Source organism: Thamnophis sirtalis, unplaced genomic scaffold (assembly GCF_051295495.1).
Source record: "Thamnophis sirtalis isolate CommonGarterSnake01/CBP01778 unplaced genomic scaffold, rThaSir2_p1.2 scaffold_9, whole genome shotgun sequence".
NCBI lineage: Eukaryota > Metazoa > Chordata > Lepidosauria > Squamata > Natricidae > Thamnophis > Thamnophis sirtalis.
In genome coordinates, this window is record NW_028261389.1 from 23,933,539 (window position 1) to 23,959,769 (window position 26,231).

At 39.2% G+C, this 26,231-nt stretch overlaps 2 protein-coding genes across 4 annotated transcripts in view; one reads left to right on the forward strand and one right to left on the reverse strand.

Annotated features, from left to right (window-relative positions):
• Window positions 1-6,772, reverse strand: part of GLT8D2 (glycosyltransferase 8 domain containing 2) — a 14,493-nt gene extending 7,721 nt beyond the window's left edge. The window contains exons 1-4 of the mRNA XM_014076153.2: window positions 6,442-6,772; window positions 5,158-5,200; window positions 1,944-2,042; window positions 1,257-1,425 (exon numbers count right to left, since the gene is read on the reverse strand). Of these exons, the coding sequence (XP_013931628.1) occupies window positions 1,257-1,425; window positions 1,944-2,042; window positions 5,158-5,176 (287 nt within the window). The 5' untranslated portion in view covers window positions 5,177-5,200; window positions 6,442-6,772. The remainder of the gene's footprint in view (window positions 1-1,256; window positions 1,426-1,943; window positions 2,043-5,157; window positions 5,201-6,441) is intronic.
• Window positions 6,773-9,987: 3,215 nt separating this feature from the next.
• Window positions 9,988-26,231, forward strand: part of HCFC2 (host cell factor C2) — a 36,459-nt gene continuing 20,215 nt past the window's right edge. For all 3 annotated transcript variants that reach the window (XM_087723078.1, XM_087723076.1, XM_087723077.1), the window contains exons 1-6: window positions 9,988-10,160; window positions 12,999-13,147; window positions 14,374-14,534; window positions 15,495-15,703; window positions 16,682-16,766; window positions 20,230-20,333. In XM_087723078.1, the coding sequence (XP_087579204.1) occupies window positions 9,995-10,160; window positions 12,999-13,147; window positions 14,374-14,534; window positions 15,495-15,703; window positions 16,682-16,766; window positions 20,230-20,333 (874 nt within the window). In that variant the 5' untranslated portion in view covers window positions 9,988-9,994. The remainder of the gene's footprint in view (window positions 10,161-12,998; window positions 13,148-14,373; window positions 14,535-15,494; window positions 15,704-16,681; window positions 16,767-20,229; window positions 20,334-26,231) is intronic.

Consider the following 26,231-nt stretch of genomic DNA (forward strand, 5'->3'; position numbering starts at 1 on the left):
CTAGGAGAAACTTCCAATCATTCAGTACAAAGCTCTGGTGATTTCTAGGCAGCCACCATTAGAGCGATGGTTACACATTAAAGACACAATTGGTAAAATTCTGTAAACATAGAATAATTACACAACAAAGCCTTACTAAAAGCACCCTTTCCAGATTAGGCTTTACAGAAGCCTTCGAATTGGACAAACACTTTTTTTATGATACCCCTGTTTGTTCCCACCATTTTCCTCCCACTTTTTGTAGAAAAATAATATATAAAGAAAAGAGAACTGCATGCTATAATATTGTATATTTGGGTGAACTAGCCTAGGTGGCCTCTGGAAGCATCTTAGAGAGTCCTCAACTATCCTTTTCCGCCTAATCAGTCCATGTCCTCCATTGGCCAACCTGTGCTAAACCTATACTTCTGCCCAATTATAATTATGCTAACACTAGTTCATCACAGCAGATCACACCCCGGGCAACAGCTTCAACAGGCTGGCCAAACCAGGTTGAGAGTAGTTGTTGGGTCATTGACCTTCGGTGAGATAAGGACTTGTCTATCTGGAGCATGTGAAGACAGATTCTGGTAGATTGAGCAGATGAAACCTGTTAGAATAAGATACCGGTCTGAAGGCAGTCTCTGCAAGCAATGTGGTACGCTAATAGTACGGCAAGACACGAAAGATGCCCTGGTCAACCACTGCACCCAGCCCATCTCCAACTGTCTCGATTCTTTATCCTGCTAATGGAGCAAAATGGAATCTGGGAAGAGAGAGTGAGGCTGACCTGCGCACCTCTCCCTCACTTTAATCCAAATCACGGGGAAGTCTTGACATCCCTTAAATTAGATGTCAAGGTCCTCTTCGAATAGGATGGACGAACATCGACAGCAGATCAATTCCTGGCATTATGATACCAAATGAAGATTTTTACCTTAATAATTTTTCTGTTTGGTTTTATGTTGCCTTATGGGTATTATTATCCATTACAGTGTTTCTCAACCATGACAACTTTAAGATGTGTGGACTTCAACTCTCAGATGTTGGCTGATGAACTTCTAGCTGGGGAATTCTGGGAACTGAAAGTCCACACATCTTAAAGTTGTCAAGATTGAAAAACACTGTAATTTGTTTTAATGGGCTGATAGATTGCCCAGGGCACTCTGTTTATTTCAAATAAATAAATAAACATGTAGCAATCAATTGGGGTAACAAACTTCCCTGGATAAGAGATGATACCCTCACTCACTTATATTACAACACTGTGATTTCACCTGATATGTGGAATGCTGCTCTTTAGCCCAACTATGTAGAACAAGACATTTGAATCCGTGTTGGTATAAATGCTGTTGATTGCAGCTATTGTTGCACCCATTCTACCTGCAGGAGCACATAGCACAACTGGAATTTCTTCTTCCATCTCCTCTACAATCTCCAAGTCAACTAATAGTGGGAGTAAGTAATAGCAGTGAGAGTAGTAACGGCAGGAGAAGAAACATGAGTTATCATATATATTGTGATTTATTTAGTTCTGTTGCCTTAAGCAATAAGCATTTTACAAAAGCCTCTGAAAGAGTTGAGAATTTGTTGAAAGCTGATTAAATTCTGTCAATTACATTAAATGGCCCTGTGTTTATTATGTAAGCTCACTTATCTACTCCTAGGTCCATATTCCTTGTTATGGCTACCCCATCCCACAGGTTTCACAGGCAGCATTTAGTGATACAAGCCTTTCTCAACCAGTTGTAGGTACTATATGTGCCATAATTCTCACTCTGCAGTCAGTAGCCATCAAGATGTACAAAATGTTCAGAGGCATTACTAAAAGAAAGAAAGAAAGCCAGAACAGCTCTAATTAAGAGCCTCTTTCTGTTCTAATTTGAAAGGTAATTTTAATATGAGCTATAATGCTACCAACATATGCAGTCTCAGTAACATAAAAAATAAAAATAGGTGCTTACTGGATTCATTATTCAGAATAGCAGATGGCATCTTTTGAACTTTATTATACAGAATAACACAGAGAGTCAAAACAAGAAGGAATAGTAGGATCTGATTAACTGAAACATAAAGAAAGCTGTTCAATCAATCACATATACATAAGCTGCAGCACAAATATTTTCATTAGTATGCTCCATGACTAATTAATAAATGCAATTGGACTTTAACTTTATATTTTAACTGCATGATTGATCATGTACCGTTGGCTGCAAATACTGTATTATATTTCAATGCATCTCCAACTGACCTGAAGATAAATCTCTACATGTTACAAACTTAAACATTTTCCCATGAAATTATTTTTATTCATATGTAAGTAACATGGGATTAAATCAAAGTATTGATGACGCCAAAAGTGAACGCTCTTTACACAGTTTATCATCATACAATCATCATCTGATTGTAATTTTGTCATAGGAATATAGCAATAGCAATAGCAGTAGACTTATATACCGCTTCATAGGCCTTTCAGGCCTCTCTAAGCGGTTTACAGAGAGTCAGCATATTGCCCCCAACAATCTGGGTCCTCATTTTACCCACCTCGGAAGGATGGAAGGCTGAGTCAACCCTGAGCCGGTGAGATTTGAACCGCTGACCTGCTGATCTAGCAGTAGCCTGCAGTGCTGCATTTAACCACTGCGCCACCTTGGCTCTTTAACAACGAGGACAATTTGAATCTGGTTCATAAATCCCATTAATCCATGAATTCCATTAGAATTATTTATAGATCTCTGTCAGAAAAAAACCTAATTTGGTTACATGTCAAGTCTTAACATGTACATTTTTAAAATTCCTGCAGTATGTTTTAGCAAAAAATATATTTCTAAAGGACACCACTATAAGCACAGAAAGGATAAGGATATATCCATGATGGCAAACCTCTCTGTCGCCCCAGCCCAGCTCCACCGCGCATGTGCACGTGCCTCCCACCAGCCATGGTTTTCAAGTCTCTGCCATGCATGCCGCGCATGCGCAGGAGGTAGGGGTATGCAGGGAGCACTCACATTGCATTTAGGGGTTCATGCGTGTGCACACATGCCCCACCGCACCCTGATATTGGCCTGGAAGGCCTGTACCAACCTGGAAGCCAAAAATGCGCAAAGGGGCACATGCGCAGAGGCGCTTGCATTTTGGGGTTGCGCGAGTGCATGCTTTGGGCATTTGGCACCAAAATGGTTAGCCATCACTGATATATACAATACAATACAATACAATACAATACAATACAATACAATACAATACAATAGCAGAGTTGGAAGGAATCTTGGAGGTCTTCTAGTCCAACCCCCTGCCTAGGAAGGAAACCCTATATCGTTCCAGACAAATGGCTACCCAACATCTTCTTAAAGACTTCCAGTGTTGGGGCATTCACAACTTCTGGAGGCAAGCTGTTCCACTGATTAATTTTTCTGTCAGAAAATTTCTACTCAGTTCCAAGTTGCTTCTCTCCTTGATTAGTTTCCACCCATTGCTTCTTGTTCTACCCTCAGGTGCCTTGGAGAATAGTTTGACTCCCTCTTCTTTGTGGCAACCCCTGAGATATTGGAACACTGCTATCATGTCTCCCCTAGTCCTCCTTTTCATTAAACTACTGCAACCGTTCTTCATATGTTTTAGTCTCCAGTCCCCTAATCATCTTTGTTGCTCTTCTCTGCATTCTTTCAGAGAATATACTGTGTATATGTGTGTGTATGTGCATCCCCACACTAAATCATCTTCTCTTATCACAATTTAAAATGACACCTTGCCCGAAGTTTTAAGTGTTGATTTAAAATTCTAAATAATCCCATTAGAAGCAGGGTGTCTATGTCTTACAAAGCGTTTTACTTCTATATAGAATTTTAAATGAGAGCAGAAAAGCAGGTACCAGATATTGAAGGCAAGTGAATGGGAAATTGCTTCTGTTCAACAATTGCATCTCTGTAGCTTTGTACCTATGTGGCTATTTTGACAACAAGGAACAATGGTGAGAGATGGATAAGGAGAAGGGTCTTCATATTCTGTCTGTGTGGCTGTGGGTTAGTTAAATTAGTTAAGAGTGAGACAAGAAGTTAATTGGATCTCTTTAAACACAGAGACCCATTTAACTAACTTCTTGTCTCTCTTGTGCTTTTCACTTTGCAAAATGTAGTTTAGATAAAAATGAAGCATTTCTATGTTTGCAATGTCCTAATAAATCTACCTTGTAATTATGTGTGTTATGTAATATATATTAGTATTCATAATGAATTAATTAAATATTACATAAAGTTTATTAGCATTCATTATAGTTACAGCTATTCTCTGCAACCAAGGAAACTAGATTATGAATATTTATCTTCTTTTTCAATGGTACCCAGTTACTTAATATACTTTCAGCAGTTTGCTTAACTTCAAGAGCTTCTTCAGCTTTTACTGAATTCAAATCTCCCTTCTTCCTAGACTATTCAAGCAATTCTCTTTTTAAATTTTCCAGAGAAAAACTCTTAAGTAAACATGTTTCTTATCTCTTACCCTTGTCAACATCTTCAAATGCTGATGATTTTTGCCTTGGAGATTATGACATTTAGGAGTGGTTTTTTTTAAATAGCCTCAAAGACAACAAGAGTACATTAATTTGGCAAGCTAATGTGTCTCTTGTTGCCTTTGGGGCTATTAAAAACACCCTAAATATCAGAATGAAATGCTAAGATTTGATCCAATGGTGGGTTGCCAATTTTTTTTACTACCAGTTTGCATGCGCAGAAGCGTCCAGGCGGATGGGTGGAGCCTACTGCTGCCACTACTACCAGTTCACCCGATCTGGGCTAAACCAGCAACAACCCAACTCTGATTTGATCACCTCTTACAGTAGCCCTCAAATTATGACCGTAATTGAGCCTGTTGATTATGGTTGTTAGTTTTGATAAACCAAGTCATCACATGACTGGACCCAGTTTTACAACCTTTTTTGCTGTGTTCAATAAGTGCATTTTATGGAAGGGAGTGGGCTAGAGAAGACAACATTTTAGTACATCTGTATAACTGGCTCTGCCCTCAATAGAAGCTGTCCTGTGGATGGGAAAATCCCCTTCCCACAGCCATTTTACAAGAGTGTTCATTACATGTTTGCAAAATAAAAATCCCTAAGAGCAAAAAAAAAAGAAAAGATATCGACTCTTTAATCACACTTTGTTTTTTCTGAAGATGTCTTACTTTTTCGTAATAAAGCCATATGGCCCTTTCATTTGGTTGCAACCTGTGGGTGAAATAAGAGGAAAAAAACAGAAAGTTAAAATACAGCAAAAATATCAAATCTACCATATGTATACTGAGACCTCTATAGGTCTAAATTAAATATGTTTGAATCTGAAATATGTAAACAAAGCTTGAAGGGATGCAGTTTCTTTCTTAATGCACTCCATCATAATTTATTAAACACTTTCTACTCTTTTCTTTTTTGTTTGTTTCTCTCCCTTCAACAATTAACAAATAACAATGAAGAAGCAAGTGTATATATTCTGTCTGCTAACTATTGTAGCTACAGGTACATCTACATAAACGAAGAACTGTCTCTCTCTGTTCTTTATATCAATATATTTCAACCTTGACAAATGTAAGATGTATGGACTTCAACTCCCAGAATTCTCCAGCCAGCATGGACATCTTAAAGTTGCTAAGGTTAAGAAACACTGTTTTATACTATAAAATACTGTAAATAGCAAACTCTAAGTTTGCCCTCCAGTTTATAGTACTCTCCCTCAATCATCTTAGGAAAAATAACTCAAGTTTGTATTTAAATAAATTTCAGTGTTGTACCTAACATAATACTGAAGAGTAGTTAGTAAAGAATGGATGTGCATTATTTTGCCATAGTATTAGCAAGAAAATCATGAGAACTATGAAAATTAAATGTAGGTCATTATCATAATGGAGATTTTAACCTAAACATTTTTATAATTCCATATTGTCAACTAAGTAATACTTGTCATATTTTAGGTTTTGTAACAACCTAAGAAATTAGTATTTGATAATAAATCTATTAAGTAATATATTTAATAATATTAAATGACATGCATAGAGATTTTACATTTAGAGACTAGTTCTCAATATAGCAAACATACTTATAATGTAATCATTCATTCTACACATAAAGAATTGATTTCTTTCATTTCTGGTAGATATAAGATACGTGTTTTTGCTTTTCAACCATAATGCAAAATTCAACTGCAAATCAAAGTTAATGCAAAACTTTCTGTAAACGGATAATAATTATATCTATACCTAGAAACTTCTAATGCCCACTTTTACTTAATAATGAAAAGAATTTAAGAACAAAGCTAGAGTTTTCATTTTCAAAAATGAGATCATATTAGCTCAGTACTTTGCTGACATTTCAATACTTGGGATTTTTTTCCCTAAAGGCTGACAAACTCTAGAAACAATAGTAAGAAAATAAAACTGTAAATACTCTGTTTCCAATAAAATTCAAAATTTTACCTTTTAAGGCAACAGCAGAGCAATTGTGGATTTTTTCTCTCCAGAAAAATAACTTCAAGCAAGCAGTTGCTGTGGATAGCTGGCTGATTCAGTGTAATAAACATTCATGTCAGAACCATTTTTCTCCTGGGATTCCCACTTGAAATCCTACATGCGAGATACTTCAAAATCCTTTTTAGTTTCTTCAAAACTAATTTGAGGCAGAATTGTTTTTAAAAAAATATCTTCGGTGTTTTACTTGGAAATTACCTTTTTCCTTTCCTTTCTCCGTGATTATGGAACTGTACAGAATCCAGACTTCGGCCTGCTGGAATGAGAGAGCTACATAAGTTAAACTGCTTCCAGATGTGGTGAATACGGCAGCTGCAGAATTGGTGAACTTTCCTCCTCCCACCCTAGTTCTTCATCAGAAAGAAAATTCCAGAGACGGGGCGGAAAAGATTGTAGGAAGAGCCCAAGTTTAGATTTTTTTTTAATGTTGTGTATATTTCAGATCACGATGAACAAAGAAGCATCTATAAACTTACAAGCATGAAAAATGAGTAACAGTAGAAAAAACCCTATTTTATCTAAAATTATAAGGCCAGTCTGTGTTTGGATTGAGAAAATAATTACAGATTCTGCATCTTTTAGAAGATACAATGCAACGTTCACCCGATAATGTTAAAACATAGTTGCGGAAAAGTTGTACAGAATATATTTAATCTCTGCACTGTGGATATTTCAAGAGGTCATTAAAGATGAGAGCCGTCCTATAATCCATCAGTGGGAAACTCAGGGGCATCCATGGGGGAGGCAGCGTGTCAGTTCAGGCTCCTTTTTACATGTGTCGCAACATTGAGCTAGAAAAGAGATTTAAACTTAAAATCACAACCACCATTTTGACTTTTTAAAATTTCCACCCCCACGCAGATACTTCATGATCATCCCCCTTGTGAAAATAACATTTTAAAAAAATGGTTTAAGAAATTCCAATGACAAAAATTGCTATCTTGCTGCCTTAAATGCTAGGAAAAAACAACTGTTTATGCTGCCCATCTTAAATGAAAACTGATTAATTGCTGCAGGAGGAAGAAAGCCATGTCACAAAACCGCCATTGATTACTGAAAGAGAAAGAGAGAGAGAAATCAGAAGTCTGGTAGCCTGTTTTCCAACTGACAAATTATATTAGGCATATATTATTATGGTCAGCCGTATTATAAACATGAAACTCAAGTCAACTGATCATTCAAAAATGCATCACAAATACCACTGACTGGTGTTAATGGTTGGTACGGTTTCTGCCAGCATTCTAGGTATCAACCAAGTACCTTCTTAAAATATATGATGTTCCCAGTAGCGCAGTTTTTTGCAGTTCCGCTGGTGTTAGTGCAGGAAGCTGAAATTTGTTGATGTATCTTATAAAATTCTTGGATATGGTACCAAGTGCCCTGATGACAATGGGTATCACTTTTACATGCTTCATCCATAATCGGGTAGTTTTGATGGCCAGGTTGTGGTATTTTGTGTTTTTTTCCAGTTCTTTTTCTTCGATTCTGGCATCTCCTAGTACTGCGATGTCAATAAATTATACATTTCAGCCCTCTACAACCATGGCGTGTTGTGTTCCAAATGACGATCTATCTGTATTCAAACTCCCACAAGATCTTCACTTTCATTTTCAGTACCGTATTTTCACGACCAAAAGCCGCACCAGATTATAAGCCGCAGTATCAATTAGCGTTAATTTTTCAAACTTTTTCCACATATAAAGCGCACCGGGTTATAAGCCGCACGTTTCCCGACGCTTCTGGACATCTGTTGCAGTCGCGAGGAGGAGCGGAGAACAGCGCGAAGGTTCTTGGCGCTCCAGGAAGCCCCGAAAGCAGCTGGGGGAGGCGCACGGCTTGGTTTCTCCTCCCTGGACGTCGCAGCAGCAGCCCCAAGCGCACCGATCTCTGTGTTTTTCGCATCGGGGCATGCTCTTGCAGCACACCCCGATGCGAAAAACACAGAGATCGGTGCGCTTGGGGCTGCTGCTGCGACGTCCAGGGAGGAGAAACCAAGCCGTGCGCCTCTCCCAGCTGCTTTCGGGGCTTCCTGGAGCGCCAAGAACCTTCGCGCTGTTCTCCGCACTCTCCTCGGCTCCTCACAACTGCAATAGACGTCCAGAAGTGGCAGGGGCTATCGAGCTGGAAATCCAATCCCCATTAGCCCCAAAAGCCGCTTCTGGACATCTATTGCAGTCGCGAGGAGCGGAGGAGAGCGCGAATCTTCTTGGCGCTCCAGGAAGCCCCGAAAGCAGCTGGGAGATCTTTTTCCACATATAAAGCGCACCGGGTTATAAGCCGCACTGCCGGTTTTGGATCAAATTTTAGGATTTTCAGTGCGGCTTATAGTCGTGAAAATACGGTAACTTTTTCAACTTTGTGCTCTCATGACTTTCTGGATACAGGTAAGTTGTATTTTTTACATAATGACCAGTGGATGAATTTAGCAACTCGGTCGTGTCTAACTTTGTAATCAGTTTGTGCGATTTTGCTGCATTCAGATATTAAATGTGAAAGTTTCAACTTTGTTGTTGCAAAGTCGGCAGTTTGGATTGTCAGTGGATTTTTGTATCTTCGCTTTCATGGCATTAGTTTATAGTGCTTGTTCTTGAGCAGCGAGTATTTTAAACCTTCCATTTCTTTCTTGATGGTTCCCATCTTAAACCATGTCCATGTTAAGTTGTCATCACATTTTCCTTCAATGTTTTTTAAGTGCTGTCTATGCAAAGCTTTGGTTTGCCTTATATTCTATTTAATCTGTCATCCACTTGTTTTTCCTTATATTCTGCCTTTGTTTCTGTTGTTTTTATGCTGTTCTGCGATTTCACAGCCTGTAGCAATTTTTCTGTACCTTGGTTCACATAATTATTCAAACTTTGTTTTTCCTCTTCTACAGTTTGATGGATTTGCAATAGCCCCCTGCCCCCTATTTTTCTTGACAAGTACAACCTGTCGTTGTTACTTTGTGAATGCAAAGTGTGGTACATATTCAAAAGTTTGTGTGTTTTCCAGTCCACATTTTCCAGTTCAGCATGTGAGATATTCTAATTGTTATTATTATTGTGGTCAGCAATAACAACAATAACAATAATAATAATTCTTTTATTCATTAAACATGAAACTCAGTCAAGTGAACATTTAAAGATGCGTCACAAATACCATTGACTGGTGCTAATGGTTGATACGGGTTGCTGCCAGCGTCCTAGGTATCAACCAAGTACCTTCTTAAGATGTACAATGTTATTGTTGTTGTTGTTATTTTATTCATTAAACATGAAACAGAGTCAATTGAACATTTGAAAATGTATCACAAATATTATTGACTGGCATTGATGGTTAATACGGGTTGCTGCCAGCATCCTAGTTTTATCATTATCATCATCATTATTGTTACTGTTATTATGGCTGCTGCAGCTTCATTCCCCGCACTTTCCCCTGGCCGGCCCGGCCCGGCTTCCTCGCCAAACTCTCCAGCAGCTGCCTCGGGCCCCGCCGCGGTGCATTGTGGGCGTGGGCGGATAAAATGGCGGCAGGCGCCGCTGCCCTGAATTGGAGGCGCGTTTCTTCTTTCACGGGGCCGGTCCCCCGATCCCGCCATGGCCATCGCGCCGTGGCGATCCGCGAGCTGGTCATCATCTTCGGGGGCGGCAACGAAGGCATCGCCGATGAGCTGCATGTATACAATACCGGTGCGGATCGGGAGGAAGAAGGAAGGGAAGGAGAAGCAGGGCGGGCTCGGTTGCCCCGGCGGGGCGCTTTCCCCTCCAGCAGTAACTGCTGCTGTTGCTTCGCTAGCCGCGAAAAGGCCTTCGGCGCGGGGGTCTCAGGGTCGGGTTGGACGAGAAGGGAGGACGTGTTGCGAAACGGGGTTAATGGTGGGGGGGAGGGCGCCCGGTGAGTGGCTGGGGATGATAGGCTTGGGAGTTTGCGCCTACGATCCAGCCCTCTGCCCTGGCATGGCTTCGTGGCGGAGGGAAATTTCTGCCCTCCTTCCCTGTTGGGCTTTAAGGGAACACGGAGGACGTGTGTATTCGCTGACACGGAGCCGGTCTTCTGCGCTTAATCCGAAGGGAAGCGACTCCGAAGCGATTTTGGCTCAAGGGCATCCGCGGAGGTTTAGTCCTCGTTCTCTGGGCTGAACTTGTGTAGCCCTTTTCCTTCTTGGGGTACAGATTGGCGACCGAAGGCTGCGAAACAGTCTGATTTTTCCTACAAAATTTATTCCCCGCAAGATTCACTCAACCACAAATTTCAGCTTAATGTGTTGGTCATAAAGTGCACCAACGTAGAAAATTGAGTTACTGCAGAAGATTGAGTTAACTGGTTAATTCCATTGGTACATTAACTTTGGGTGTGTTGCTTTATATTTGCTTCTATTTGCTATCTCCAAGGGCATAATCTTAGTCCCTGCATGCACCTTTATTTTTTTCTTTATTTTTGGTTATAATGACCTATTCAAGCAGGGAATTGCTATCTTAGTGTGGTAGAAGCAAGGAATGAAGTCTGGGGGTTTACTGTGTATATATTTTTTGTGCTGTGTGTATTTTGTGTACACAAGATAAGTACTAGTGAAGATTAGCTTTATAAATGTGCAAACTTCTGTTCCACTGTCCTATAGCATACATCTGTTAGATGAAGATGGAATAACTTTTGTCTTTCATAACTTTGCCTGATGGTGATGCTAATCAGATAATCAGAGATATATGGTCTGAATAAAGATGAGTATAACAGTAAAAAAAATCATTGTATCCAGAGATAAGGAAGATTCATATAAAATAGTGCATAATAAAGAATACGAGCAATATAGGTGTATAAATTATAGATATAATATAGGTAATAAAGATAAAAATATGTCAAGAACTGCAAAGTCACCAAAACACTTTTTCTGTTAAGTTTAGTTGACTATGTAAAATACTTTGTAAAGTAATAAATTATAAAGTAACAATTATAATTATAAACAATTTATAATGCTTTCATCATGGAGGGATTGCGAGTTATTGTATGATGTATTTCAGTTAAGCTTTCCAATAAAAATGCTTTGAGTCAGTAGATAAATGAAAAGTTATATTGTGAATCTATATTAAAAATGGGTGATATTGCTATAAGCATGGGTCAGGAAGTGACAAAATATTTGGTGAGAATATGTGAAAGCATTTGAAACAGTGTTAAGATGAAAAAGTTGAATGCCGAGTTCTAGGAAAAGATGATGTGTGTCCAGCAATTTTGCTTTGAGAGGTTATGAATGGAAAGTAAGTTTGGATATTTGCACATGATAAATGAGGGAGATAATTGGAAGGTATTGGCGGTAACAGATTTGAATCTTGATTATAGGCCACCAATTTGGTATTTACAAGTAGTCCTTGACTTACAACCTTTTGTTTAGTGAAATTCCAGTGGCACTGAAAAAAGTGATTATGAATGTTTTTCCCATGACTGTAACAGCATCTTCATGGTCATGTGATCAAAATTGGGATGTTTGGCAACTGCTATGCATATATGACAGTTAGAATGTCCCAGAGTCACCTTTTTCAACTTCCTGACAAGCAAATTCAATGGGGAAGTCAGATTTATTTAACAGCTGCAGTGATTCACTTAACAACTGTAGCAAGAAGGGTCTTAAAATAAAGTTGTTCAAAGTATAGACTGATAACCAATTAGATTTGCTGAAATTGGGATATCACAATGGATGTGATTAGCCTAGCTAGGAAAGCTAGAGGTAGATGATAGGAGGAATGTATTGCTAGTTTGGGAATGGGGCTCTAGTAGGTATGAGATGTATTTGTACGCTTTGAAAACTTCATGATCCAATCTGTTCGGTGAGGATGAATGTAGGGACTTTTTTTTTCATAAAACAGGGTTTTATTAAGTGAATCTTTGTGCTGAGGGAAAGAAAGAGACTATGCTGATTAGATGAAGGAAGATTATGAGAATAATAGTTTTTACACTGCAAATGAAATAAAGGAGTAGATTTGGGTTCAGAACCTGATCATATGATTTTTCTTTTTTAATATTAATTTTTAATATACTGTACAAAGTTTGATGGGCAAGTTGGCAAAAAATAAATTGGGACCTATTGATTTTTGTACAATACTTTGCATGGAGTTTTGAAGTTCAAAATTGTGTGATCAAATTATCTCAACCCTGCTTTTAAGTTATTCTGCAAAAATGAAAATTGTCTGGTAATTTGGTATGGATATTTATATAAAAAGATTGTTATCTCTGTTTTACTTAAACATATCAATGTTTTATTACATAAATACCTATCTTTTGCACCAGGTTCTAATTGGCAGATCTTGAGACTGATTGGAAAGTAAAGAATCAAAAGTTTTCTCTTTCCAGATGAAGAAAGGAATACCTTTTTGTTTAAGAATGCTAGGTTTAAAACCTAATAATTAATGAATATTAAACTCCCTTTATTAAATGTAGGGCTTCTGTGTTTAAATTTGTGGCTGTCTTGTTTAGAAGTCGTATGGGGCTCATACTATTAATTATGACCTAGGTTTATTTTTGTGTCTCTTTTGCTGCAGCCACAAACCAATGGTTCCTTCCTGCTGTCAGAGGAGATATTCCACCAGGGTGTGCAGCCCATGGATTTGTCTGTGATGGTACCAGAATATTAGTGTTTGGAGGAATGGTTGAATATGGAAGATATAGTAATGATTTGTATGAACTGCAGGTACTGTATGATTGATTTTTCACAATTATTAACTAGGTTGAGAATCTTGGTATCATTTAATACATTCTTAAATGGGTGCCTATATATTGTACATATTAAGATTGGAATAGATTGATATAATAGCAATAGCACTTAGACACACACACACACACACATAGTGTCACAACCCATGGTAAGCCCCAATTATGGGAGGAAGCTAACTGCTTCCATCATCTGTCAATCGGCTCATCACAAGAGTCCATCACGACAGAAACCCAATATTTTTACTGTTACCTTTGTTATATTTGTGTTTTATTTGTGCTGATGAATAAATAAAGGGAGACTAGTATAGATCTATTTCAAGCTATTTAGCTCTCATCAGCTAGCCATACCCTTACTGGGATTCGAACCTGTGCTGTATTGCATCTTAGGCAAACGTCTTAGCCATTATGCCACAGGTCTCCTCCTTATCAGCTGAAGCCAGGGAAGAAGGTATATATTTAGTGTCACAACCCCTGGTAAGCCCCAATTATGGGAGGAAGCTAACTGCTTCCATCATCTGTCAATCGGCTCGTCACAAGAGTCCATCACGACAGAAACCCAATATTTTTACTGTTGCCTTTGTTATAAACCCCATAATGGGGTTTATAACAAAGGCAACCAGGATGGAAAAAAGGAAACCATGAGTCCTGCCTTAACTGCAAAGCCAACTGGGTAACCATGGGCTTTCATTCTCTCTCAGCCCTAGGAAAGAGGCAATAATAAACCATTTCTGTAAAACCTTGCTAAGAAGATTGCAAGGACATAACTACCCATAATATCAGGCTGATTTGGGATTTCCTTTGAAACTTTTGCCAGATAGAATTCTGACTTCTGGAAGGTAAAATAAAGCAAATCCTTATCTTATGGATCCTGGAATGGCATCTGTAGATAACAATGTACTTTCCAACACATTCTTTGGTGACTACTAATACTTAAAAAAAAGTAAAGTATGGTACCATACTTTAAAAAAAAAGATTATGAAAGCTAGCATGCTGGAATGAAAGAACCAGCTCCAACACAACCTTTATTTCCATTAATGCTTCTGGTCCTCACGTAGTTTCTAGAGGCATTTTTAGAAAATTGATTGATTGAAGAGCAGTGCTTGCTTACTTGGATGAGAGTTTGGTGTCTGGCAGCCACAATAGTAGTAATTTTCTAAACAAGTTTGCTTGCATTTCTCAACGTGCTCTTTTTCCATCCACAAGGCAAGTCGATGGCTGTGGAAGAAAATGAGACCCCAGCCCCCTTCAGCAGGTTTGCCTCCATGCCCTCGCCTTGGCCATAGCTTCTGTCTATATGGCAACAAGTGTTACTTATTTGGTGGACTGGCAAATGAGAGTGAAGACTCAAACAATAACATTCCAAGGTATGTGGATGAGTTTGGAACAAAATATTTAGTATGATTTGTTTAGGTTTTCTCACTTTTAATCAGCTTTACCTGTGATGGCGAGCCTATGGCATGTGCCACAAGTGGCACGGGGAACCATATTTTCTGGCACGTCAGCTGCGTGGCGGCCAGCTGATTTTCGCCCTTCCGGAGGGCTTTCGAACAGGCTTTCGGGCCTGTTCGGGCTGGAGGTCTTCCTGAAGCCTGGGGAGGGCGAAAAATGGCCCCATCAGGCCAACCAGAAGTTCAGAAATGATCTGTTTCCGGCTTCCTGCGGGCCAAGAGAGGCCGTTTTCGCACTCCCCAGACTCCAGGAAAGCCTCCAGAGCCTGGGGAGGGATAGTAGGTGTATGCGAGGGTGTGTGTGCACGCGTCTATGCATGCATGGCAGTTAGGCAGGGAGGATCGAATTTGTGTGGCCACACGCACACACAATTTTCGCATGCCGTAAGAAAAAGGTTTGCCATCACTGAGCTATACGGTAGAGCAGTTTACATTAAGATTATCTTAAACGTATAGTGATGTATGGTTTAATGGTTTTCATTAATTGATCAGAGCTAATTTTGCTTTAGCACCTTAAGTTGCAGTGTCTGTACATATTTCAGTTTGTTTTGTTATTTAGCCTACAGTTATACTAATCTAAAAGTTGGGGCTCCACCCCATCCGTTTTAAAATTGGCATTGTGGGGGGGGAAAGTTTTAAAATGCCCCTGGAAGACATAAGGTAGTTTTGACAAATCTCCAGGCGAAGAAAATTCCTCTGGTTTTTTTTTTTTTCTTTTAGAAATCTGTGGTTTTTTTTTAACAAACATTTAATATACTGTATCCTTGCAAAAAAAAAAAGGCATTGTAATAAAAACTCAGAGATTGCATTTACAGGTTGAAATTTCTTTATGGTAGTGCCATAGAAAGTTATTGGTGTATTTATAACCCACCTTAGATATTTAAACGATTTCTATGAATTGGAGCTACAGCATGGATCAGGAGTCATAGGCTGGAGCGTTCCATTGACCAGGGGAGTTTTGCCGTCTCCCAGAGAATCCCACACAGCTGTTATATACTGTAAAAAAGACTTGGGAAATCCAAAAATGTTTATGTTTGGAGGAATGTCTGGTTGCCGGCTGAATGACCTTTGGGAGCTTGATATAGGTGAGTACAACTGCAAGTAAAGTTGTATGAGTTATTTTAAAAAAAATACACTAAGGAATAATTAATTCGGAAGGATTTGTTGTGCAATGGGAAAGTTTGCATCACCTTGTAAATTTATTCTTAAACTTCAGCTCTATCTGAATGCTATTACAGTACACAGCAAAATAAGCAGTTTGACTTAATGGAATGTAGCCATTTCTAAGTTTCATCAAAATTAGATTTTCAAAAAAATCTATTTGTTGCATTATGTTTTAATACTGCTAACACGACAAGTATTTTTAAGCTGTCATTTTTAAAAAGAATTTCAAAATATTATTTCTTTGAGTAATTATTTAAAAACAAAATAGAAACTAGTCAAAACAAGACTAATGACTTCTTTTGAGAGATGGCTTTGTCCTTTTAACACTTGTTTTGCAAATGCAATAATAATTGTAGGATACCACAGACTCTAGAATTGAAGGTGAATAATACTGTACACATGTGATAATAAAAGTTCAATTTCCATAACTCAAAAGATATTATTTGAGGGATGAAATGCAAGTGTAAAACTAACAATGGCAATTTCCCTTTTTATTTTGCTTGTCTGTAATCTTGCATAAAACTTTATATTTGGAATTTGGATTCTGAAAAGTCTAAGGGAGATTACCAATTTTCATAGCATATGGCACTGAAAAATAAGTGTTCCACCATTTAAAATACCACCTTCCTGTATGTTGTCACTAACTTTTGGTGCCTACCAATATACTTTTCAAAAATACACCACCACCCCTAGCATCTGTATGCATGACAAATTTCCTGAAGTCTGAAAAACAATATGTTACAAGTGTGTCTTACATAAATGTTCATGGAGTAATAAAATGTTCATAAAATTTTTTTTTATTGGGACCCAGTTAGAGTTGGTTAGAACATGGATGGCTCTATAAATGTTATAAATAAATAATCCCTTCTATATGCTTTCTCTGTTTTTTCCCTTAATAGAGACAATGACTTGGTCGAAACCAGAAACTAAAGGGACAGTGCCACTTCCCCGTAGTCTCCATACAGCCAGTGTAATAGGAAACAAGTATGTCTGTTGTTAAAAGCTCACCTATAGAAAGGTACACCTAGTAGGAGACCATTACTCTAGTGTTTGTATTTAGGGATCCTGCTTGTAATGTGGAATGTAGTGAGCTTCAGCCCTGTGAGAAACACTGCCTGCAGATTAGGGGAGCTAACAATAGGCCCCGGGGAAACCAAAATGGAGTTCTTAAGCAACATATGTTTTTTATTTGGGGACATATAATCCTCTGCGCATGACTTCAAATTTAATTAGAAAGCCCATTACATCTTTTAGAAAGGAGAAGAAAAAAACAAAGAGCTTTGAAAACAGGAAACGCTTACTTATGCATTGATATATTATTATATGTTGGTGCGTTAGGAGGAGAAAATACTTTATAGCATGAAGTGGCATAAGAGTAATGCTAATGTCATATTTCTAGAAGTTGCAGTATAATACTGTAACCAATCCATATAGTTTGTTTAAGATGTTGCAGGATTATTCATATTCATAATTTGTAGTTGATTGCTATCATTGGTAATGCTGCTTTTTTATAACTTATGTGTGTTCCAGCCCTATTATTTCATTGAAGATTGCAGCTGTACATTATAGCACATATTCTGGTGTCTATCTAACCTTATCCCTCAAGATACATTTTTGGGGCATTACATTTCCATTTAAGTTGGAGTCATGTGATCTCCATACCACCCCTGCTAATGTGATGATCCATTTGTATATAAAATTCAGAGGAACTCAGAAACATGATAGAATATTTGTTTCCCTACAGTCAGTGTGCATCAATTGTTGCTAGAAATCTGACTTTGAAATCTGATTTGCCTCTGAATTCCACCACTATAAGCACTGGACACCAAACGTGTGTCTTCTGTAAAGAAAATAACCCTACATAATGCACTTTATTTATTTATTTTATTTAAATACAGTAGTTGCCTCTTGAGTGGTGCCGTGGCCTAGAGGTGGAGCTCTCGCCTTACAGTCAGGAAGCTGTGAGTTTGATCCTAGGTAGGGGCAGATATTTCTCTCTCCAGGCACACTGAGAATATAACTCCGCATTGGCGACAGGAAGGGCATCTGGCCAGTAAATGCTCAGCTCCTTTCAGTTGCCCAGACTCCACCCTGCAAGGGATTATGGGGTCATTAAAAGGAGATGATATACAGTAGTTGCCTATCTCGCTCAAGTGACTCTGGGCATCTTACAAAGATTAAAATGCAGAAAATTCACCTCATATAACCCCCAATGGCCAAAAAAAGACAGTAATCCACTCCCCCCCCCCCTCAAAAAAAAATCCTTGTCAATAACAACAGAAGTCACCCATTCATCTGACTCAAATGCTTTGGGAAACAGCTTGGGGAAACTTCAATGCCTTATGAAAGATGGGTTGGATCCATTTAAATCTCTACATCAGTGTTTTTCAACCTTGGCAACTTTAAGGTCTTTGGACAGTCTCAGAATTCTCCATGTTGGCTGGGGAATTCTGGGAGTTGAAGTCCAGATGTCTTAAGGTTGAGAAACATTACTCCAGCGGGATGCTATTCCACAGAGCAAGTACTGTCCTTGAGAAGGCATCCAACAAGATGACATTGTTTGATAGAAGGCCCCTGTTGGAGGATGCCCTCTCTAGTAGATATGGTGGGACAAACAGAGGCAATGGGAGAAAGATGATCCCTCAAGAAGCTGGCCCTACGCTGTGAGAGCTTTATAGATAACAACCAGCAACTTGAATCGTACCCAGAAATCTAGAGCCAATGCCACTTGTAGAGCAATAGTATTTAGAGGGGCATAATGAGAAATACCAAAAACTGCCTACGTTCTGGACCAGTTTCAGTTTCTGAATGTTCTTCAAGAGTAGCCCCATCTAGAATAAGTTACAGTAATCCAAACGAGGTGACTAATGGGTGGGTCACCGTGAGCAAGGCTTCTAGGCTCAGGAATGGGTAGAACTGGAATATTAGATGAGTCTGCATAAAACCACCCTGGCAACGGCTGCCATGTGTTCTTTGAGCTCCCCCAATCTTCATTTTGGCATTGCATGAATATTATCTTCTTATATGAAACTCCCAAACAAATTATATTGCTACAGAATCAAATGGCCTCCCATCCTTTACTAGATTTTTATGTTTCCTTTGATTTGCAGAATGAAAAAGCGACCCATAACCATTTGTTGGATATAGTCCCTTCTTGTCACCCACACATAACTGAAGAACATGGTTCAAATTAAATATGCACTGTATAATGTTGACATTACATGTGTATAATTGTGCCACGGGGGAGTGTATCTAATGATCTAATGTATCAATGATTAGGTTTAGTAATAGATGATGACAGATACTGGGATTGCTTGCCATGATGTTTACGTGGACCTCCAAATCCTCCTTGACTTCAGCCAGTTGCCTAGACAAGTTTCTGCAGTTTTCTTGACAACATGTTTGAATGTGGTTTGCTCTTGCCTCCTTCCTTAGGGCTGAAAGGGAGTGACTAGCCCAAAGTTCCATAGCTGGCTTTGTACTTAAGAAGGACTAGAATTCAGTTTCACGTCTCATGCTTTTAACCAGTCCACCATCTTGACTCTCTACTGTGTCACAAATAAAGATAGTGGACTATGGACTTCAGCTGCCTCGTAAGGGAAATTATCTCTACATTATCATGTTCTTCACTAGTATGGCCTAGTTGTTTTAAGATTGGCTTGTTGCTAGAGATGATCAGATTTGAAAACAGTTTGTACCACCATTCAGAAGGCATGTAGTAATTCTGCATTCTTTAAAAAAAAATTCTGTTTGAAAAAAAAAAGATAAAAAAATAAGGGGAAAATAGTATTAGGACCTCCCTCTCCATAAAATTCTGAATGAAACACAGTCATTTCAAGATTTGAAAAGCTTAATTGAAAGAAGTTGAGTCCTCTTTCAGTTAGCCCAGTATAACTTGTGATAATCTGCTGTCCCAATACTATGATGTTTTAATATGTTTTGTAGTAATTCATGTATATGGCACAATGTAGGTTCACCCATCATGCTAAGGTACAATGTGATGTTTGCTTTAAGCCAACAGAGGCATAAGTCATTGCTTTATGGTTCAACATATTCATAATTTCAGTAAATCATGACTGAATAAACCATAGACTAATGCAATTTATAAAGCCAATTGAAATTGTTCTATCCTTTCAAAACTAAGACATCACACAAATAAATTAATAATGCATTATTTTAATGCAGCTTCTAAAGCAACTTTAATAATCAGTTTTGTATTAATATCATCTATAAAATCCAGTAAGCAAAAACATGATTGATTCTTCATTTCTCTGAGTGTATGGCTTGAGAGGAGTGGAGAAATGGGAAAGGGGGGTAAGATCAAGTTTTAGTTAGGAACTAGTAGTTTCTGTATAATTTGTAAGATGAAATGAAGCTTGGAAATTGTGCTTATATATCCTCCCCCACTTTGTTCTTGTCTTCACTCTCAATGTTCTTATATTTGTAGAATGTACATTTTTGGTGGATGGATCCCACAGAGTACAGATGAGAGCCTCCCTGCTCAAGATGGGGAGTGGAAATGTACTGGTTCATTTTCATACTTAAATTTAGGTTAGTATACTTCATTTTTTATCACTTACTGCCATCACTTTTCTGCCTTGTGCGTAGCAGGGATTCTACTACATTGGATAACCCTACAAATAACATCGCTGTGTTCTTAAACTAATACAGGAAATTATAACAAATATTAAAACAATACATTAACCCAGCGATGGTGAACCTTTTTTGCTCGTGTGCCATATGTGGGGGAAGCGCTGGGGGTCGTGCACAGATGTGCCACACCCATAATGCAATGCGCGATCCCCCCCAGCACGCATGCGTGCATGACAGATGGTTCCCCCATTTTTTGCAATGCTTTTTTCACCCTCCCCAGGCTCCAGAGGCTTTATAGGAGCCTGGGAAGGACGAAAACAGCCTCCCCCGCCCCCCGGAGGCTTCAGGAGCATTCCTGAAGCTTCCAGAGCGCAAAAAAAGGGCACTATGGGCAAACTGGAAGTTCAGGAACGGACTTCCGGTTTGCTCGTATGGCTGATTTAAGCCCTCCAAAGCCTTCAGGGAAGCCGGCCCCTGAAGGCTCCAGAGGGCTTAAACCGGCCCTACAAGCAAACCGAAAGTCCGTTCCCAAACTTCCAGTTTGCCCGTAGGACCATTTTTTGCACTCCGGAGGCTTCAGGGAAGCTCCTGAAACCTTTGGAGGGCTTTCGGGGGGGGGGCTGTTTTCGCCCTCCCCAGGCCTCCTATAAAGCCTCTGGAGCCTGGGGAGAGCGAAAAATGGCCTCAAAAAAAGGTTAAAGTCAGCTGGCCAGCGCGCGCATGGGCGCTGACCAGCTGACAGGGCAATGCCTTGTGTGCCCTGACAAATAGTTCCACATGCCACCTGTGGCACACATGCCATAGGTTTGCCAACCCGGCATTAACCTATTTCACTTTTATAATAAATGATTATGGCTCTGTATTGCTTTGTTATGGGGCAGCTCCATGGAAGAGGCCAACCGAGCAGTTGTGAATGTAGGTTGCCACTCCATAAAGCTTCAGCTTTATAGTCCCCATCACTTTGGGTGAAAAAAGTCAAAGCTGTGCCCTCTGGAGATAAAAGAGATTTGGTCCTTTTGAAACTCAGGCTAGAACTTGGCAAACGTCTGTGGACCCCACTTGCAAATGGTGGGATTCTCCATCTCTCCTGCAGACTCTGAATAACATGTGGCACCCCAAGAAGCTGTGAAGGTCCAGGGAATTGAAGCAAGAAAAAATACACTTCAGGTAGTTGCTGTTTCTGTAGAAACAAATCACATGTTTAGCCAAGAATTAGCATTAGGTTTATGATTCCTTTGCTGTTTTATGCTGAGTCTTAAAGTCTCTGGCTCTGTACACAAACGATGAAATATGATGTTTGAGGCCAGCCTTCATGCATATCTCAAGTTATGTACATGAAGTCAGGGATGAAATTCAGCAAGTTTTGACAGGTTCTGGAGAACCGGTAGGAGAAATGTTGAGTAGTTCGGAGAACCAGCAAATGCCACCTCTGACTGGCTCCACAGTGGGCAGGGAATGAGGATTTTGCAGTATCCTTCCCTTGTCACACCCACCAAGCCATGCCCACCGAACTGGTAGTAAAAAAAAAAAAGAATTTCACCACCTCATGAAGCTAATGTTTTTATGATCCATAATACTTCTTGTGTGATCCATATGATTATGAGCAGATAATTTTCCATTTGTAGGAGAATAGTGTCATCTTGTGGTCTTTCTAGAGCACTGCCTTTTCTTTTGGATCTTGATCTTTTTGGTTCCACCACAAAACCGCGGAGGACAAAATCGCGCTCGACGAAAGCGTGCATTTGACGTCATCACAGCGCGATGAAAACATCGCGCTGTGATCGAAAAATGTAAAAATAAAGCGAAAACCTTACCCTAACCCCCCCAAACCTAACCCTAAACCTAACCCTTAACCTAACCCTAAATCTAACCCTAAACCTAACCGTTAATGTAACGCTAAACCTAACGCTAACCCTTAACCTAACGCTAAACGTAACCCTAACGCTCTAAACCTAACCCTTAACCTAACCCTAACCCTAACCCTTACCTTTATGTGAATCGGCTTGCTTTAATTTTAATTTTATTTCAATTTTTAATTTTTTTCATCGCGCTGTGATGACGTCACATGCGTGCTTTCGTCGAGCGCGATTTTGTCCTCCGCGGTTTTGACGGGTCACGGATCTTTTTAACAAGTTATTAGTGATGGTTTATGGTGATATGCACAGCTTGGTAATTTATCTTCTTCAACATTGAACGCTTGCATTTTGATACTCAAAATTGTGATTTCTTATATTTTCTCTTTTCTTAAAATTCCTTTTAATAAGGCTTGGGTTTATATCTCCTGTGCTATTGCTCTATCTCTCCAGAAGAGCTGAAGAATGCAGTCACTGTCAACTATGATTTGCTGCCAGGAGGTAGCATTAATGAAATGATTTCGTTGTTTTACATTTTGACTTTTTAATTGCCAGAAAAGTAGCATAGGTTGTGAGAACTCTATCCAATTAAATACATGTGCTGTTGAAGCAAGTAGGAAAATACCAGAGGAAGGGGAGGATGATAACTGACGTGTCTTTTGGAAATTAATTAATGGCAATAGGAATGACCAAACTGCTATCACAAAGTAGGGGGGTCAAGGCCAATGTCTGAAGACACAGAGGGCTTCTAGGAAAACAGGTTTTAAAGACTACTCAAATGTACTTGAAAGAATTGACAAAGGATTTTCTTTGTTGAAAATATAAAACATTTGAGAGTTCTTTGATACGATCTTGTATGTTAGGATTCCAAGTAACAGACCCATAGCAATCAAAACTCTGAGGCAGTTGGATTCCTCAAAGAATAGATTTATTGGATGTGTCATATTGGCACGAGCTGGTGGAAACCGACTCTAAATGTTCCCCCCGGTTTTCACCTAATTAAAAGTAAAAGTTCTTTCACTTTCTCCAAGCAATCAGTCCTATGGTCCAATCAGGATACAGTCCAGTCTCTCCTCCTGGACACCTGGTGGGAATGTCCTTGGTTCCCAAGAGAAAGTATTTTATTTTGGCTACAGTACCCCAGCTATCTCTACTTTCCCCTCCCTTTTCCCACAGCTCCAGTTGTGGTAGCCCCAGAGTGGCCCCAGCCAGGTCAGCTTCAGAGTTGACACTGTGATCAATTGGTATTTTTGGGGAATGGTGTTTAACACATGTAAGTAGATTAATTGGCCTCCTGCCAATTACCTCCTCACGACCGATTAGATCACACAGATTAGGCCTCCTCCGAGTTCCATCTGCCAGCCAGTGCCGACTGGCAACTACGCGGAGGAGAGCCTTTTCAGTAGTAGCTCCGACCCTTTGGAACGACCTCCCCGTGGAGATTCGTACCCTCACCACCCTCCAGATCTTCTGCACAGCCCTTAAGATCTGGCTATCCCGCCAGGCCTGGGGTTAAAGATTAGGATCTGTCCCCACCCGAATGATGAATGAATGTTGCTTCTATTTTTTTAATTATGTATTGTGTGTATATGTCATTACGTGTATCCCCTCCCTATAGGTTGTAAGCCGCCCTGAGTCCCCTCAGGGAAAAGGGCGGCCGATAAATAAAAGCAATCTAATCTAATCTAATGGGGAAATCTTCAAATGTTAAAGGTGTCATTGCGAGGTTGAATTACATTTCAAAGCTTTGAAATCAAACTGCTTATCAGGAACTATGGGTGTATCATATGAGGAAGGTGGGAGTGGCTAAAATGAAGAGCAGGTTTTGAATCTCTAGTTTCCTAGGGCTTGCTGGACCTAAAGGGCGAATGATGAAACATGGTGTCTATCTCATCAGTGCCATAATTATGTACTTGCATCAGGCATTGGTATGGAAGCAAATAATCATTCATATGATGACTTCACATACAAGCTCTTTTTTATTTCATTGTGCTTTGCTATGGATGCTGCCGTGTGTTGTATAGAATAGAATAACAGAATTGGAAGGGACCTTGGAGGTCTTCTAGTCCAACCCCCTGCTTAGGCAAGAAACCCTACACCACTTCAGACAAATGGTTATCCAACATCTTCTTAAAAACTTACAGTGTTGGAGAATTCACAACTTTGAGGCAAGTTGTTCCATTGATTAATTGTTCTAACTGTCAAGAAATTTGTCCTTAATTCTAAATTGCTTCTCTCCTTGATCAGTTTTCACCCATTTCTTCTTGTCCTACTCTCAGGTGTTTTGGAGAATAGTTTGACTCCCTCTTCTTTGTGACAACCCCTGAGATATTGGAACACTGCTATCATGTCACCCCTAGTCCTTCTTTTCATTAAACGAGACATACCAAATAGGATGGTAGACTGTAATTTTTTCTTTAAAACTGTTTTATTTCATTTTTCATTTTCATTTTATACAATCACTTATATACTGTGCATAACAAAAAAAAATCCACCATAAAAAACCAACATAACACTTCAATCCCCCATACACCCTTTCTTCTCCCCCTCCAACTTTCATTTCTCCCCTCCAAAATTCCCCTCTTCTACTTCCCTTCCCCCTCAGACATCTCCCCTTCCCTCCATCTCACCCTCCTTACATTCCCCTCTCACTCCCTCTTTACTTCTCCCTCTTCTTTCCCTCTACTCCTCACTTTGGTGTATCTCTACAATTCATTAATCTATTCAGTTTATATTCTGCACTAAAATTAAGAAAAATAAAAAAAAGAGGAAAAAAAAGAGAAAAAGAAAAAAAAAGAAAAGAGAGCAACAGTATACAAGTGCATTCTTATTGTTCTAAGAATTGAAACTGTATTTCCACCCTCCCCCCGATAGACCCCCCTCCCTAACCCCCTTACGACTTCCCAGGTCCCATACCCGGCATAATTCTTTATCAAGCACTGGGGTATATTAAAACCAACTAACTTTAAAGTTAAAAGATAAAAGATAAAGGAAAAACAAAAAAAGAGAAATAGTAAAAAAAGAAAAAAGAAAAAAAAGAAAAACAAGACGCACACACAAAAAAGGAAAAACAGGAAAAATCAATAATCCCACTACATTAACACAGCTTCCCATCATCTTTAAATCTTAAACAATGTACCTCATTCCTAATTTCAATTATTTTATTACTTGCAGGATTTCAAACTATATTAGAACCAAGTAAATTAGTCAAATGGAATTCTCCAGCTAAGGGCCTTATTACTTTATCTATATATCCAAACCTTTAATTTATCTCTTTTTTATCCAAATATCCAAACCTTTCTATAAAGCCATTAGACTCAAGTACTTCTTTCATTTTTCATTTCCAACACCTCCCATCCTGCCCTTACCCACATCCACATATAAATTTTATACCTTCCACCCTGCCTTTACCCGTGTCCACATATATATTTTATCCTCATCCATTGCTCCTCATATTTACTCCACCTTCCTGGAGACTCTCCGACTAATCTTTCTTAACCTTATATTCAAATAGCAATTCATACAAAAATCAGCTTACATTCTGACTCAGAGTAATATAATTAAACTTTCGCTACCCTTCCATCTCCCCCGCACCTCCCAACTCCGTTCGTCCCAAACCACAACTCAAGAAAATCACGATCTCCGCTCTCCTCGCCTGGAAAAATAATTCATGCGCAATTTAAGTTAGAGTTCAAACGAATCTTATATACAATATATGTCCAAAATCAGCAGCGCTTCTTTCAGCCTCCATGTCTCATCATCGATATACAACTTTGCCATTTTATACCAGACAGGAATCATGAAATTTTATTCGGACTAAAAATTTGAAAAGTATTTTAAAAGCATCGCTGAATCTTTATTCTTTACTCTTCTGCCCTTCCGGAAGAGGAAACAACGCCCTCCGCCTTGTAGCCACGTGTCCCGCTGCTTGTCTTCTCCTTCTCCTTGTCTCTCTCCAAGTCCGGATGAATCAGGAAGTCCCGCCTTCAAAATCTTGTAATAA